Source organism: Miscanthus floridulus, chromosome 12, assembly GCF_019320115.1.
Source record: "Miscanthus floridulus cultivar M001 chromosome 12, ASM1932011v1, whole genome shotgun sequence".
Lineage (NCBI taxonomy): Eukaryota > Viridiplantae > Streptophyta > Magnoliopsida > Poales > Poaceae > Miscanthus > Miscanthus floridulus.
In genome coordinates, this window is record NC_089591.1 from 70,932,496 (window position 1) to 70,950,216 (window position 17,721).

A 17,721-nucleotide genomic window follows, 5' to 3' on the forward strand; every position below is an offset into this window, starting at 1 on the left:
TGCTACTCTATACCTCTGGACTGCTATGACATGGTCCTGGGGGTAAAGTGGTTGCGCACGCTGGGCTCCATCCTCTGGGATTTCGACGACCTTTGCATGGCGTTTTGGCACCACGGCAAGCGCGTGTTTTGGCGAGGCATCGGATCCACCAGATGGGACATCCAGCCGACCGGTCGTCTACATGCCGCACGGGCCACCTCTCAGCTGGAGGAGACTGCCCTCCTGGACCGCCTCCTAGACTCCTACATCGATGTGTTCGCTGAGCCAGTCGGCCTACCACCAGCGAGGCCCTGTGACCACCGGATTCACCTCAAACTCGCAATAGAACCGGTGGCAGTGCGTCCGTACAGGTATCCGCAGCTTCAAAAGGACGAACTCGAAGCACAGTGCGACGCCATGCTCTGCCAAGGCATCATCAGGCCCAGCACATCACCCTTCTTGGCACCCGTTCTGTTGATCAAGAAGGCAGATGCAACGTGGCGTTTTTGTGTTGACTATCGAGCGCTCAATGCAGCCACGGTCAAGGATAAATTCCCCATCCCAGTGGTCGAGGAGTTGTTCGATGAGCTCCATGGCGCCAAATTTTTCACAAAACTCGATCTGAGGTCCGGATATCACCAGGTTCGGGTTCACGCGGACGACGTACCAAAGACGGCGTTCCGAACGCATCATGGCCATTTTGAGTTCCTGGTGATGCCGTTCGGATTGTCAAATGCGCCATCCACTTTCCAGGCCCTCATGAACTTCGTCTTGAAGCCGTTCCTGCGCCGCTGGGTGCTAGTCTTTTTCGACGACATCTTAATATACAACAGCTCCTAGACAGAACACCTACTTCACCTACGCGCTGTCCTGGGCGTGCTGAGGGACAACCGGCTGCACCTGAAGCGATCCAAGTGTGCCTTCGCAACCTCTTCCGTACAATACTTGGGACATGTGATTACACCGGCCGGTGTCGCCATGGACTCAACCAAAGTGGACGCTGTCCAGACATGGCCACAGCCGCGGTCGGCCCGAGGCCTCAGGGGCTTCCTCGGCTTGGCCGGTTACTACCGGCGTTTCATTCAGCACTTCGGCACGATTGCCGCACCACTAACGCAGCTGCTCCGCAAGAATGCCTTCCAGTGGACGGAGGCTGCAACAGCCGCGTTCGATGCCCTCAAGCATGCCTTGTCCAACGCCCATGTGCTCCATCTGCCGGATTTCGACGCGCCATTCATCGTTGACTGCGACGCGTCGGGGTCGGGGTTCGGCGCCGTTCTTCACCAGGGCGCGGGACCATTGGCCTTCTTCAGCAAACCATTCGCGGCAAGACATCTCAAGGTGGCGGCCTATGAACGCGAGCTCATCGGCCTTGTCCAGGCGGTCCGGCACTGGCGCCCCTATCTTTGGGGCCGCTCCTTCGTCGTGCGGACGGATCACTACGCCCTAAAGTACATGCTGGACCAAAGGCTGTCGACGATTCCGCAACACCACTGGATAAGTAAGTTGTTCGGATACGATTTCAGGGTGGAGTATACGCCGGGCCGGCTGAACACCGTCGCCGACGCTCTGTCGCGCCACGAGGGCGACGTGCCAGTCATGGCGGACAGTGGCCACACCGAGACGGATGCGACCGCGTTGACCCTGTCCGCGCTGTCCGTGGCCACCTTCGACCTCTTCACCGAGCTGCGACGTGAGATCGAGGCCGACGACGCCCTGCGACAGCGCCGCGATGCCGCGGCCACGGGCGCTCATGGCGATCTCTGGAGCGTCCGGGACGGCCTGCTGCTCAGGGAGGGCAAGGTGTTCGTCCCGGCGACATCCGCCGTCCCCGATGGCGTTTTGCGGGTGGCCCACACTGTCGCCCACGAGGGCATCCAGAAGACCCTACAGCGGCTCCGCGGCGACTTCTACGTCGAGCACGACCGCCGTACCGTACGTGACTACGTCCAGGCATGCTCCACATGCCAACGGAACAAGACCGAAGCGCTACATCCTGCTGGTCTGCTCCAGCCGCTCCCTGTGCCAGCGCGCGTATGGGCGGACATATCCATTGACTTCGTTGAAGCGCTACCCAAGGTACATGGCCAGAGCGTATTACTGACAGTGGTGGACAGGTTCTCGAAGTACGCCCATTTCATCCCTCTGGGCCACCCGTACACGGCGACTTCGGTGGCCCGGGCGTTCTTCAACGACATCGTGCGTCTCCATGGATTTCCAGAGTCCATCGTCAGCGACCGTGACCCATTCACGGGGCACGTGTGGCGTGACTTGTTCCGCATGGCTGGGGTCCAACTCCGCATGAGCACCGCGTTCCACCCACAGACCGACGGCCAGTCCGAGGCGGTGAATAAGACGATCGGGATGTACCTGCGGTGTATCACTGGCGACCGCCCCCGCGACTGGCTGGACTGGTTGCCGTGGGCGGAATTCTGCTACAACACGGCCTACCACACTTCGCTGCGCACTACGCCGTTCACAGTGGTGTACGGGCGGCCACTGCCGGCTCTCATCGCCTATGAGCCGGGCCGCGCGTCGACGGAGGCCGTGGAAACCTTGCTCGCTAACCGCGATGAATTCCTAGAGGAGGTGCGCGCTCGGCTTCAGCAGGCCCAGGACCATGCGCGTCGCTTCTATGACGCCAACCACAGAGACGTCACGTTCGCTGTGGGGGACTGGGTGTGGCTTCGCCTACTCCATCGACTCCATCGACAGTCCCTCGCAGCTGGCGCGCGTGGCAAGCTTGGTCCTAAATATGCAGGTCCCTATCAAGTTCTGGAGCGCATTGGCGAGGTCGCATACCGCCTTCGGCTGCCGGACGGCGCTCGGATCCATGACGTGTTTCACGTGGGGGTTCTCAAGCCCTTCCGTGGTTCTCCACCGCCGTCTGCTACACCGCCATTGCCCCCACTTCAGCACGGCCGGCCACTCTTGCTGCCCAAACGCGTTCTCCGCTCCAGTCTGCGGCGCGGCGTCTGGCACATCCTCGTCAAGTGGGCGGACATGCCAGCCTCGGAGGCCACATGGGAGCCGGTCGACGGTTTCCGCGCGGCTCATCCTTCGTTCCAGCTCGAGGACGAGCTGTTTTCCGAGGGGGGAAGAGATGTTATGGTCGGCACCACGTATCACCGTAGAGGACGGCCGACTGAGGGACAGCGCACGTGATTTCCCTCGGAGCATTTGGGTTTGTTTCCAGTTTGTTAGAGTAGTTTCCAGTTTGTTAGATTCAGGAGTGATTTTAGGAATTTGTTATCAAGTTTGTTAGCAGTGTGGGACAGTACCTATATAGGCCTGAACATTTGGAATTAGAGAGTTGAGCCTGGGGTTGGAGATATTCTCCCCTTGGGCACCCAGCCGTCCTGTTCACTGTATTCCGGTTGTCGGTCTGGCCGGCGGCAATCGGCAACGAAGACGGCGCCGCCAGTCCGCAACCGCCGTTCATCCTCACGCGTCCTCCACTCCCCTCCCTACTTCCTGAGATCCAAGTTACGTCGTAACAGTCATCACATAAATAATGTTTCTAGGATTGAGAATGTAAATATTCCCGAAACAACCTTATTCGCTTGAACTTATTAGCCTGACCTATCAGTCATGGAATATTGTTTTTTTCTCGTAACAAATCAGCTTCGGCCGACTTATCAACTGCAGAAACCATCAGCCCAAAATGAGAAATGAGACATATACCAGCGGAGCTAGGCACTAACAGCCTTGCCCAACTGACGATATGATGCCTAGGTTTAGCGCTCAGTAGCTTTGTTACTCCTAGTTGACACTAGGCCACTAGCTTCAAGATCCATCATCCATGTAGTTTCTAGAGTTTTGTATAAAATAAAACGGTCTAGCTAAACTGCTTATTCATTTAACTCGAAATAGTAGCAAAATTGCTGAATCAAACACTCACCTCTAGGCTCTAGCTCCAAGAATTTGTGGAGTTAGGGATGACCAACCTGGCTTCCAAAAACCTTGGAGCTGAAGCTAGCTCAAACAAACCCTGACAAAATGTATGGTGGTCTAAGCATGCACAGCGGTGAGAAACATGTAAAAGCACTGAGCCAAGCTCGACATGAGCATGTGCTCATTCCCTTTCCTTCAACCACCACTAGAACAGTATGTGCTATTTAGTAGTTGGATTAATTGACTGTGCTACTTTCTAATGTCAGTTGTGATGTTATTGGGACCTATTGGTCTACTCCTTCTGTCCCAAATTATCTGTCGCCGTTGGTTTCCGTGCCAAAAGTTTAACCCCATTTATAGAAAAATATGTGTAACATTTGTATCTCCAAATAAATTTATTAAAAAAACTAGATTCAAATATCTATCTAATGATATTAATTACGTACCATAAATATTAATATTTTTTATATATATTTAGTCAAAGTTGTTTCTCGAGAAGCGAAAACGACAAATATTTAGAGACGGAGGGAGTATGATGTTGTATTCCTGGTTTATTTTTATTCTAGAATGCTACTAAGATCTACTATTTATATTGCTTAAACTTGCTGATATAGTTTTATCTCTTCTAAATGGTTTTATGGTTTTGGTTAGTTTGGGAATACCAACCCGAAGCTCAAATATCGGGTACTATTTCCTCAAGACAAATTTCAACAAATTTGAAAATCCAAATTAACCAATCCAAACTTTTCTGGTAAACCGCATGTCCACCTCTAAGCAGAGCACTTTTAGTCTCGTCCTCGATCGAATGATGACTTTACTGGAGTAGCTAGTACTCCCTCTGTTTTAAATTATAAGTCGTTTTAACTTTTTTTGTTCATCCATTTTACTACGTATTTAGATATATTATTATATCTAGATGCATAGCAAAATAGATATATCAAAAAAGTGAAAGCGACATATAATTTGGAATAGAGGGAGTACTAGCTAAGTACTCCCACTTGTCCAGTTTATAAGGCATCTTTTGATAGAGCACAGTTATCTAAATTATACTTTAACTATTTATTTATTTTATTATACTATATTGCTTATGTTTATAAACTTATTACTATTGGACCCATAACTAGTCTAGCAATTGATCAAAGAATTCCAAAGATCCACAATTAGTGCTAAGTGAGAGTGGGATTTACCACATGGAAAACCTACTAAAAGGTGCTCAACTTAAATTGGAAGCTAGTGAGTGTTCCTATTGACAAGTTAAGGAGGAGAGTTGAGGGGGGCCACACGCGCGCGCCGCTGTGTCGAGCTGCGCCCGATGCCTTGGCTGGACGTGATAGGCCGTCTTTTGGAGCTCAGCACAAAAGACATATGGTCAAGGCAACGGTCAACAAGGGCACAAAAGGGCAAATGGCTAATCGTGTTATTTACTATTGTGTCCCTCCTAGAACCCATTTAGGTTCATCCCCCTAATCCCGAGCTTGCTTAAAAGGCAACTCCTCCCAGCAGAAGACTACATTTCGTCTTCCTCGCACAAGCGGGTGGGCGGAGCTCGGACGTGATAGGCCGTCTTTTGGAGCTCGGTCAACAAGGGCGCAAAAGGGCAAATGGCTAAAACGCATTATTTACTATTGTGTCCCTCCTAGAACCCATTTAGGTTCATCCCCCCCTAATCCTGAGCTTGCTTAAAGGCACCTCCTCCTAGTAGAAGACTACATTTCGTCTTCCTTGCATAAGCGGGTAGGCGGGCGATCAAGTTTTTGTGAAGTGCATCTGCTCAACTGCCCTTCCTCCATTCTGACGACTTTGATCTAGCAGCTACGGGCTTCACCGAGCAAATGACTGCTTCTCGACGACGCAAATGACTACTTCTCGGCGACCGCTGGAGAGCGCATATGGTTATGTGTGCTGTGAATCTATTGATAGGATCTGCTATTACTTTATTCAGTAGCATATCTGCATATGCGATGAATGGATTGCACATGCTCGTTATATCATAATGTATGTTATGTTTTGTTTTCTAGATTAAAGCGTGCCGTAAAATTACTAAATATTCAGCGATTTTTAGATTACATGATTATGAATCTAATAGTATCACGTTTGTATTACAATAGTTAAGAGCTGAAAACCAAATCATTGATCAAAGATCATAAAATTTAATTTCTATCATAATTTTTTTTTTGAGTGGAATGCCTTACAACCTGGACGGAGTACTAATCCAGTAGAGTTCCAAGCGCAACGTCAAGGACCAAGCGCAGCGGCAAAGACTACTGGACTAGTTCCACACCTTTTTACTCAACTTATTGCTACGTTTAAGCGAAAATCGAAACCAAAACGAAACGCTTCGCGTCTCGGCTCCACGATCGCCTGCGAAAAGCGCGATTTGAATTGCGTGACGCGTCCCCGAGCTCACGCGCTCTTCTGGCTCAGACACGACGCGCTGCTGCACGCAGCGGAAACAGAGACAGGGCCGCCACAAACGAACCGGCCAATGCCACGCTTATTGCTTCTTCGTACGAACGAATGGATGAAATGGTCAAAACACGTACACGTACACGAATCACGAACGCATTGCACCATATATAACTGCACGAGAGATCTAAATGAGATGGGGGAGCAGCTGCCCCATTTATACCGCCAGCCGCCACCGTCTCCGTCTGGGCCACGACATGCCATCAGGAGCGCAGGTGAGGATCGGGCAATATGACGCGCGCGGAGTCCCCGGGCTCGCAGACCAGCACGCGGCGATCCGCGGGGATCCTGGAGACCAGCTCGGGCTGGGCCTTTTCGTACTCGGCACGGACGTACGCGGCCGCATCCTCCGCGCGCTGGCTCTCCACGATCGCCAGGCAGCAGCCCCTGAAGCCGGCGCCGCTGAACCGGGCGCCGAGGACGCCGGGGGCCTTCAGCAGGATCTCGTACAGCTGGATCATCTCTTTGCTCCCTGCAGTTTCAGATAAACCATTGCATCACGTACTGTTTACCTGACGATCAACAAGTATGATGGCGCTAGTGGGACGATTAAAATTGTAGAGTGAAGCACATATGGTGCCAAGTGTTTCAAAGTACACAAGTAGCATACCACATTCGCAAAAAAAAAGCATACCACATTCATAGTTGAGTATGGAGCTGCGACCAGATGCAGTGATCAGCTGTCCAAGTTCTTGTAGGTTCCCACGAGCCCATGCATCCCTGCCTAAATAAAGATTGGCGATAAACTATCAGGCCATTGCAGAGCCATTTGACGCTTGCGTGGAGATACAAATAAAAGAGTGAAGTGTTTGTTGGCCCCGGATCTTTTACACGGGTGAACCGACCACTCACCGGCGTTGTCGACCACACGCTATGGCTAGAGATAGAAGGGAGGAAGAAGAGAGGAAGAACAGAGCGCACACACAACACAAGCACCAGTGTTGGCCGGAGCTCTGCAGAGGAGATGTGACAACAGGACTGACTTTGGCGCCTGCCCCTGCTGTGGCTACAGTGCTGCAAGGGAACCTTTCGGCCCCTGCCCCTGCCGCGGCTACAGTGCAGCAGCAGGGAGCCCTTTCGGCGCCTGCCCCTGCTACGCGTTCAGACATGGGAGAGCAGCAGATTACAATTCTTTCCCTAATCCTGCTGCTAACCCTAGAACCTCGACCATGCCGATCATCATCTTTAGCTCCGTGAACCGAAGATGGCCGAGCGGCTTGGTGAGGACGTCCGCAAGTTGCCAACCAGTTTCGACGAACTCGTTGACGATCTGCCCTCCATCGACACAGTCTCTGAGGAAGTGGAACTTGTTGTCAATGTGCTTGCTCCGGTCGTGGAGAACCGGATTCTTCGCGAGGGCGACGGCGGGCTGGTTGTCCACCATCAGTGTTGGTGGGTGAGCTTCCACACCGGTCAGCTCGCCCAGCAGCCGGCGCAGTCACACAGCTCGGCACGCCGCTGTGGCCGCCGCCACGTACTGTGCCTCGCACGTGGACAGTGCCACCACCTTCTGTTTCAGCGACAGCCATGAGATTGGAGCCGACCCGAGGAAGACGAGCACGCTAGAGGTGCTCCGCCGTCCGTCGATGTCCCACGTCATGTCTGCATCGCTGAACACAGTAAGCTGTAGCCCTCTTCCGTCGGTCTTGGGGAAGACGATCCCCTGATCCCCTGTCCCCTTGACTTAATGCAGCAGTCGCTTCACCGTGGCCCAGTGATCCTCTCAGGGATTCTCCATGAAGCGGCTGACGTAGCCCACGACGAACGCAGTGTCCGACCTCGTGTGGACTAGGTAGCACAGACCGCCGACGATGCTCCGGTAGAGTGTTGCATCTACATTCGCCGCGGTACTGGCCTTCGTCAGCTTCAGCCGCTCCTCCATCGGAGTCACGCACGACTTGCACTCAGTCATGCCGCTCCGCTCCAACAGCTTCGAGGTGTACGCGCTCTGACCGAGCGTGAGCGTCTCCTTCCCCTGTCTCACCTCGATGCCGAGGTAGTAGGAGAGCGCGCCGAGATCGCTCATTCAAAAACAAGCCGCAATCTCACGCTTGAAGCTGTCGATGTCCTCCGCACGCACGTCGGTGACGATCAAGTCGTCCACATACACGCCGACGACAAGCTCCTCCTTCCCCTGTCGCCACGTGTAGAGCGCGTGCTCGGTTGCGCACCGCGTGAACCCAAGCTCGCCTAGCGTGGCGTCAAGCTTGGCGTTCCACGCTCGCAGGGCCAGCCGCAGCCCGTAGAGCGCCTTGTGCTGTCGGAGCACCCTGTGCTCCGCTCCCTTGACAGTGAAACCCGGAGGTTGCCTGACGAAGACCGTCTCCGCCAGCTCGCCATTGAGGAAGGCCGATTTTACGTCCAGGTGATGGACACGCCAGTGCTTCGCTGCTGCCAAAGTCAGCAGCAGTCGGATAGACTGCATGCGTGCTACCGGCACAAAGACTTCCTCGAAGTCGATGCCCTTACGCTGGACAAAGCCTCGGACGACGAAGCGCGCCTTATGCTTGACAATGACGCCGCGCTCGTCCCGCTTGACCTTGTACACCCACTTCAGGCAAATCGGACGGCATCCTGGAGGTGAATCGACGGGCTTCGAAGTCTTGTTTTCCTCGATCGCCTTCATCTCCTCCAGCATCGTCCGGTCGCCAATTTGCATCGCGCTGGATGGTTCCTTTGCACTGACGAGAAGCAGCTCTGGGTCATTGAGCAGCCGACCTGCCAGGACTGAGGACCCTGTGTCGCCGATGATGTCGCCCAGCCTGCGAAACCGTACCTCCTCACCGTCGTGGAAAACATCCACGAACTATGTGACGTCGCTTGGAGGTGGGGTGAACTCGATCGACGTCGATGGAGTCCCCTGTTCCGCCAGAGTGGTCGGCACAGCACCTGGAGTGCTCGGCACCCTGGCTGTAGTGCTCGGCACTACTCCTGGAGTGGTTGGCACCACTGTAGGAGTGCTCGGCACCAGTCTTGGAGTGGTCGGCACCACTGCAAGACCTCTCGGCTCCACTACGGGAGCGTTCGGCACCCGTCCTGGAGTGGTCGGCACCACTGCAGGACCGCTCAGCACCACTCCTGGAGTGCTCGGCACCCCTCTCGGAGTGCTCGACATCGCCCCAGAAGTTCTCGGTTATGTTGCTGGAGTGGTCGTTACCTCCTCTCCAGCGTCTCCACCACCGTGGATGACCAAGTGCTCAACAACGAAGGTGCTAGTGAAGCCACCAGCTTCCCTCGTGCCCGGATTGTCCCAATCCCAGGCCACCTTCTCGTCGAACACGACGTCGCGCGAGACAACCACCTTGCCTCCGCGTGGGTCGTAGAGCCGGTACATCTTGGTACCTTCCTCGTAGCCTAGGAGCACCATCGGTGTGCTCATGTCTTCCAGCTTGGTGAGGACCGACTTCATCTTCCTGACATGGCCGATGCAGCCGAATGTCCGGAGGAAGGACACGCTCGGCTTGCGCCCATACCAAGCTTCGAACGGTGTCACGCCCTTCAGGGCCTTTGTGGGCGCGCGATTGAGGATGAACACCGCCGTGGTCACCGTCTCACCCCAGAACCTTGCCGACATGCTCTTGGCCTTCATCATGGATCAAGCCATGCCGACCACCGTCTAGTTCCGCCGCTCCACCATGCCATTCTACTATGACGAGTACGGCGCGGTGTGGTGTCACACCACACCCTGATCCGCGCAGTACGCAGCGAACTCCACCGAAGTGAATTCGTCGTCGCGATCAGTCCGCAGCACGCGCAACTTCTTGCCGCTCTCCACCTCCACGCACGCCTTGAACTTCTTGATCGCCTTCGCCGCCTCGTCCTTGCTCGTCAGGAGTTGCAACCACATATAGCGACTGCAATCATTCACGAGCAGGAGGAAATACCGCCGACCACCGTTTGTGGCTGACGTGATTGGCCCGCACAGATCGTCGTGGACGAGCTCAAGAGCGTCCGCCGCGCGATACTTGGCCGCCTTTGGGAACGACAACCTCCTCTGCTTCCCGGCCAGGCAGCTGTCACACACCTCGCCTGCGTGCGACGTCGCCATTAGGAGAGTGGCCTCATCATCCTCATCAGCCTGCGCTAAATGAGCCTCAGCCTTCTTCTCCGGCTTGCGATTTAGGCACTCCTTTGCCCAATGGTCCGTCTTCCCGCAGCGTCGGCAGGCGTTGGAGTCGACCTTCTTCTTCTCCTCAGAAGAAGCCTTGCCGCGACGCATGCCATCGCCACCGCGGCTGGAGGAGGCTTCCCCGGATTTCTTCCGGGCAGCCCACTCCTCTATCAGCAATAGCTTGCCGCTGTCCGTCGTTGCTGTGGCCTGCTCCATGCGCTCGTCCACCGTCCGCAGACGGCCTGTCATATCCTCAATGGTGAGGGTGGACAAGTCCAGCATCGTCTCTATGGAGAGAGCGATCTGGATGTACTTCACCGGCACGGAGTGGAGGTACTTGGAGACCGCCTCTTCTTCGTCGATGGTGACACCGTGGCTCCTCAGCTTGCTGATGAGCGACTGTAGGCGGAGGAAGAAGTCCTCCACCGACTCACCTGGTGTACTCCTGCTTCAGCAGCTGGGCCGTCGCCTTCTTTGCGCGGTCGGAGCCGACGCGCATCGCTGCAATGGCCTCTCACACCTCCTTAGCAGAGTTCTTCACCCAAACGGCTCCCTGTGCTCCGCTGGCACAGCAGCGAGGATAGCCTCCAACGCTGACATGTCGTCTTCTTCGTTGTCGGTGCCCTTGTCAATGGCATTCCAGAGCCGTCGGACTCTGAGCTTGACCTTCATGGTCACCGCCCACTCGCCATAGTTGGTGCGAGTCAGCGTCGGCCAACTGGTGCCGCTGACCTCCCGCACCGTGCGCACGACGACATCCTATCGTGGCTGGGATGCCACAACAGCGCCGCTACTGTCGCCCATCTCCAAACCGTCCGTCATCGCCAGCGGTTAGTCCGGCGACGGCGCTTGTACGGCTTTGATACCACTTGTTGGCCCCGGATCTTCCACACGGGGAGCTGACCGCTCACCGGCATTGCCGACCACACACTATGGCTAGAGGTAGAAGAAGGAAGCGAGTTCAGTTTTGTCATATCCTCTACAGAGCTCCGACCAACGCTGGTGCTTGTGCTGTGTGTGTACGCTCTGTTCTCCCTACCTTCTTCTACCTCTAGCCATAGTGTGTGGTCGGCAACGCCGGTGAGCGGTCGGCTCACCCGTGCGGGAGATCCCGGGGTCAACAGTGTTAACTGTTTCTGGATAGAATTAGCATACCCAGTGAAACTGTAGTATCAAAGGGAAACAATAAGTGGACAGTAAGGTTTTTCGAGGGAAAGTGGTCAGTAAGGTTAAACTATAAGTCCAGTTCATTCATGAATACAAGGTACATTTATGCAGATGCCAGAGGTGGCTGAACTGTATTTCTTTATTAAGATGTGCACTGTTGGTGACTGGTTGAAATATGGTGAAATGATCTTTCAAACAATATATGAACTAACACTTTGTAGTCATGAGAATAGAAATATGTCATGAACAAGTAATTTACATACTGCAGGATACACCAAATATGTGATTAGCTCACCCTTAGTAACCCGCTTCATTTCAGAAAAGTAGTGCTCAGCTCTCCTGGAAAGATTTTCTTCCAATACACACTGCAGGAATAAATTATGTTGGAATGACATGAAATTGTTAAGAAATTGGACCTAGAAGTGATAATTACCTTCTCGGCCTCATATACAGCTGGATCAACTGTAATAACAAAGAAAATGTCAGACAAAATATACTTTTACATAGGGTCACGACAAGAAATATTACTTAGATCATGTACCATTGCGAAGTATATTTGGCGTATCTTCACAGCCTGAAGCACTGAGGATGCAAATAAAAACATAATCAATGAATCAAACTACATTGAACATGACAATGAATAACAAACACTGTAGAAGAACCACAAATGTCAACTCATATAAAATTGAAAACATAAGAGTATATTTGTTTGCATGATGAAATATAGCTATACTAAGTTATTAACAGAGGAACTCACTGCAAAAGAGCACGGGCAGCCTCTTTGCACTCAAAAACCCGCGTATTATATCCACTCTTCTTTGGCAGATTATGTTGCAGTCCTGAAAATGCCAATAAAATCTTGAATGGTAGCTGTCCCTGAGTCTGTTGGCTTTTACTCAGCTCCGATAAGCAGACGTAGGAAGGTGAAGCAGTCTACTCAAGTAAGAGAGTCTCAGTCACAACAAATACAAATACTCTCTCCAGTCACAAATACTTGACACGTGTAACTTTGCACCGTTCGATGCGTATCTTTGACCACTGATTACTTCTAGAATAATGTCTTGAAATCCTTATAAGAGATTTTGCAAGTATTTTGAACACAAATCAACACATATAACTTTCACGCTTCGAAACTAAATAATGTAATAGTTATTGATGTTTGTAGTAGTTTTTAAGGTATGACCAAATCTTGGCCTAAACAACAAGTTCGTTGCAACTGGAGGTAGTAGAGAAAGAGAACACTGCAATGAACACTGTCTAACAAAGTATGTGCATGTACAGCACAAACAAAGAGACACTTGGCAGAGTTGACCCAATTAAAGGGACCCAAAGTTTAGTTTTATCAACAATTGAACTTATGGAAACATGTATCCTCATATGTGTTTTATGGGACTAGTTCATCATGCAAACATATCCTCATATGTGTTTTATTAAATAACTCAGTGGCCTTGAAAGTTGAAACGTTATATAAGAAAAGGAACTCTTCATATCAATAAGAAATTAAATAAACTTCGTATAAATGCAAAAGTATTACCTTGCAGTCCATGAAGGTGAGATAGCCATACCGTGAAAGCAAAATGGCAGATGGATCTAGAATGCCATTTTTGAGACCCAAGTATTTATTTTCAATGTACCTGACATATAGGAACAGAGTTAAGTGGACAGCTGAAATCCTAACGACCATGAATATCCTTCTAAGAGGGTGACAACAATTAATTTAGTATAAAGCAAGTAGTCTAAAGTAAGAACAGCACATTCTTGCATTAAGACATTGCTAAGGCATTAGCTTATGGTAGCAGGCTTGCAGCGAGTTCAACAAAGCTGTTTGTAATTAAAACAGGTATCGATCAGGTGCATGCACCCATGAAATTTGTCCTTGTAGGCTATTAACGGGAACCAGACAAACTTACTTGTCTAACTGAATGTTATCCACTGGTGATATAACCAGATCATTTACATGTTCTAAAGCCAGCAAGTAAGTGATGCCAACCTGTTGAAGCGAACAGACAAACAGTTATCTTATAATCAATATCATTGGTAAAATTTTCTTAAAATGCATTTTGAGGTTGTAGGGTAGTAGAAATGTACTAGAGAAAAAATCAGTGATCTGGGACAAATTCCAATTTATATGCTTGTGAAGTTAATCAGGTTATATATCAGAGTTTCATTGAGATGAAAATACATATAAAATTTTACTGCCACCTTCCAGCACCTAATTTAACACTACCAACAAGCAATAGATAGGCCTAGAAGTAACATCCACTCAGTAAATGTATACAATATATCAGTAAGCTTACCGCCGCAGAAGAACTGAGCCCTGAACTATCAAGACCTTTCACACCAGAAATATATCCTATGATACCCTACAAGAAATCATTTGCCAAAAAATTTTAAGTACAACACAATCTGCACTGTTTAAAAGATAAATGTGATGGGTTACCTTCCTTAGATCATATCCACTATTCTGCAGTGCATAAACAGCACCTCTTGCATAACTTTCCCAGTTTATGTTCTCAGGTTTATCAATAGGCTTTTGCAAGTCATCAACTCTGTTGGGAAAGAAAAGGATGGAATATGTATGATCATCTTAGCTTGGTGGTATTGAAAGCTTAAATAAGCAAGGATTCAGGTATAAGAACTACAGCTGTAACACAGAGTGACCTAGAGTATTTCCTAAGCGATGTTGTCCCACAGATGGGGCTAGTTTTCAATACTACGCAGTGTTAGGAACGCTGAAACACAGTGGAAAGTTTGATCAAGGAAAAACATTTTTTTTACGGTGTTACCTGAATCTTATAACACCTTCAAATTGACCAGATTGAAGTAAAACCTGAAAGAAAAATAAAGTTTGCTAACTTTATAGATAATATAGCACTGTCCTGAATCATGAATGATAGTGCACAAGAACTTCAACTTTGCACAAGGACCATAAGTTCTGCTTATGATGCATTTTTACCAAACATGTAAACAAGCAGAGACATGAATACCAAAACACGGAGTGACGAGGAGCCAAGGCAGTGTAATATATTATTTTAGGACAAAGAAGCTGACTTGATTTTTTTAATAAGAAAATTAGGTAATATGTAGTAATTTACCAACCTCGGAACCATTAGAGGGAACAAAACCAAGGAGTACCCCATAATTTATGGTCATAGCTGTGACAACTCCACCCTGCCAGATTGCAGACGAGAATTTAGATAACAATTATGGGGTGATGACTGTCTATGCACTGTTTGAAGTTAAAATCAATTATTACTGTAATAATATGACAATCGCATTAATCAAACTGACATTATGGGTTCATGCACTCTGATCAGTTGGACTGTCTTTGCCGTAGGTTTCGAAACTTTTTACCAAAATTAGTATAAGGCATAGTGTATTCAGGCATCATATTCTAAATGAAAATACCAGAACATGTTCCAAACAATACTCAAATGGTTTTTTTTGTTTATTAGTGGTGATCAGTTATCACCACAATGTCAAGCCATAAAGCTCGTTCATCACTGTCACTATACATAGCTTGATGCAACTAACAAACATTCGCACAGGGAGTGGCCTAATGTTGTCCTGGAAATCATCTAAGCCTGATCAATACTGGAGGTGACACTAGGTCAATATATGTACAGAATAATACTACAATATCACCATTTATATGGAAACAACGTGATCTCTGGAACATGTACTTTAACTTCTCGATTAGAATCGTGACTTTATTATCTTCTGAAAAAAAATGAACAACATAGTAACACAAGGTCACCTGATGATCAATGTGAGCCCCCAAAGGGCAAATTCTGTAGGGGCAAGCAGCAACCCTAACCTCTTGTTCATCCCTTCCACTAATCTCCGCCACCTTCTTCCGTACAATGTCAAGCTGCAATACCAGCTACAAGATGTAAAAGGAAAAACATTGCAATACACTAACCAACAAGATTAACTTAAGGTCACCCACCCTACACTAACATGGGGTTTCTCATTTGAGATCATGCAACTTTGACAAGATCAGTTTCAGTCCCATTTGTTCAGGTAGGTACATGAGCAGGTGGGGTCATCGGAAAATAAGATAACGCAATAATATGCACACATTCTTCCTGTCCACAGAAATGGCCAGCCATATGGTCCTTGCTTACTTGAAAGTTGAAACCAGGAAGATTCAGGTTGTATTGAGACCAGATGAAAGGTACAGGTCATTATACCCAAACTTGAACCAACAATGCGAACTCATTATCCCAACAAAGCATAATGGATATCCTTTTTCTGTTTCATCAATGAAAAGGGAAATAATAGCATCTTACTTTCCTCTACTGACTACTGGCCACATCATCCGAAAGCAAAAGCAGGGCACGATCTTATCCCAAATAAGTCAGGTCTCACTACACCCAGCATTCTAACATTTAACTCGAAAGCTAAGAGGACGTCTCAGGAGCATAAGCTTAATAATCAAAAGAGATGCATCTGCAACAAGCAAAAACGGCATGAACGGATCCAGATAAACTGCTCCGAGATTAATTAAGTGACAGGTAAATCGAGCAGTGCCAAAGGCTGCTAAGTGGAGCGGCCTTCGATGGGCGTCCCCGGCCCCATACACACGGGCCACGGCATTCCGCAACATCCAACAATCTGAAATCGCCGGGCCGCGGCTTCACCCCTGAATCCCCCGAGGGCCGCGGCAAAATCCACGCGGCCGCGAGATCGCAACCAAACAACCTACGCCCACCGCCCGCATCCCCATGCGAATCCCCCCGCCCCCAATGTCGGTGCAATGGCACAGGAAACCTCTCACCTCCTCCGCCGCCGGCCAGCGCGACGGACCTCCTCCTGCTCCTCCCCCCGGCGCCACCATTCCTATTCCGCCCGCCGGTGGCGCCGGCGCGGCCGCGGTGGCGAAGGCGCAGCGTGAGGGCTGTGGCGCGTGTGAGAGTGCGGTGCGGGTGGCGACTGGCGAGGCGATCGTACGTGGCGCTCCTAGAAACGTACAGTACGTGGTGGGATCGGGGGGATTTGCTTTAATTGCTTTGGCCGTTCGGCGGTCAGTTTTTTTTTTTTTTTGTGAGTCTACCCAGCTTTAGGCCTTGTTTAGTCTAAGGCGAAATTTTTTGCGAAATGGTACTGTAGCACTTTCGTTGTTATTTAATAATTAGTGTCCAATCATAGTCTAATTAGGCTTAAAAGATTCGTCTCGTGAATTTCGTCTAAACTGTGTAATTAGTTTTATTTTTTATTTATATTTAATGCTTCATGCATATGTCCAAAGATTCGATGTGACGGAGAATCTTGAAAATTTTTACAAAATGAGAGGAACTAAACAGCACCTTATGCAGTTTCAACACGTAAACTTTTTTGCACCATAAAATTAAGATTCAATAGAGCTTCAGCCTCTAGCCTTCTTCTATCTCCAGACAATCATAAATCATAAGATCATAAATACATAGATCACAAGAAATATTTTTTCTATGAAAGAACAAATCACAACAGAGGAGAAGGAGAAGAGGCTACTAGAGGACGCGTACGGCCAGACTCCTCCACCGCTGCCCCGGAGCAAGCTGCAGCAGAGCAGCAGCCAGCCTCGAGCGGATGTCCGACCTCAAACAGAGCGGATCCTGGGTGGCATAACCCGCGCCTGCAGCCTGCGTGACGGCAGCACCCGTGCCCGTGCCAGCAGAACGGAGGGAAAAAGAATGAAAAAATTTATGTGTTTTTTTATGCTAAAATATATATGTGTTGTATATTATTTCCGTTTTTTTAGTGACACCGCGAGTGGTAGCGTCGGACCGTCGGTGGCCTGCGGTCTTTTGGCGATGTGGTGCATGGACGGACGGATAAACGGTGGAGGCACAAGGACGAGGTGCGCCGCTGTGCTCTCTCTGTTCATCTGTTGCATTGCGCCCAGTCGCCCACGCTGCCATCGGCGGACACCTGGCATACGCCGCTCACCGGATGTAATTGTAGGCCATGCACGATAAATGACCGCGAACCGGATCACGGGCACGGGGACAAACGACAAAGGACAGAGCAAACGGTCGGTTTGGTTCTTTGTGCCGTGAGCCAGCCCGTGATCCACCGCCGCCGCATACGGCGATGGTCCTTGTTTCTGTTCTCTTCCTTGG

General features: G+C 50.0%; 1 protein-coding gene across 1 annotated transcript; it reads right to left on the bottom strand.

Annotated features, from left to right (window-relative positions):
• Nucleotides 1–6,425: 6,425 nt before the first annotated feature.
• Nucleotides 6,426–16,604, bottom strand: LOC136497993 (galacturonokinase-like). The gene is made up of 14 exons (XM_066493914.1): nt 16,398–16,604; nt 15,375–15,488; nt 14,717–14,788; nt 14,404–14,447; nt 14,058–14,166; nt 13,915–13,980; nt 13,528–13,607; nt 13,152–13,251; nt 12,375–12,550; nt 12,159–12,199; nt 12,051–12,079; nt 11,913–11,982; nt 6,974–7,063; nt 6,426–6,811 (listed from the first exon to the last, which is right to left on the bottom strand). The coding sequence occupies exons 1-14, from the start codon at nt 16,455–16,457 to the stop codon at nt 6,543–6,545; spliced, it is 1,320 nt and encodes a 439-aa protein (XP_066350011.1). The 5' UTR covers nt 16,458–16,604; the 3' UTR covers nt 6,426–6,542.
• Nucleotides 16,605–17,721: the final 1,117 nt, after the last annotated feature.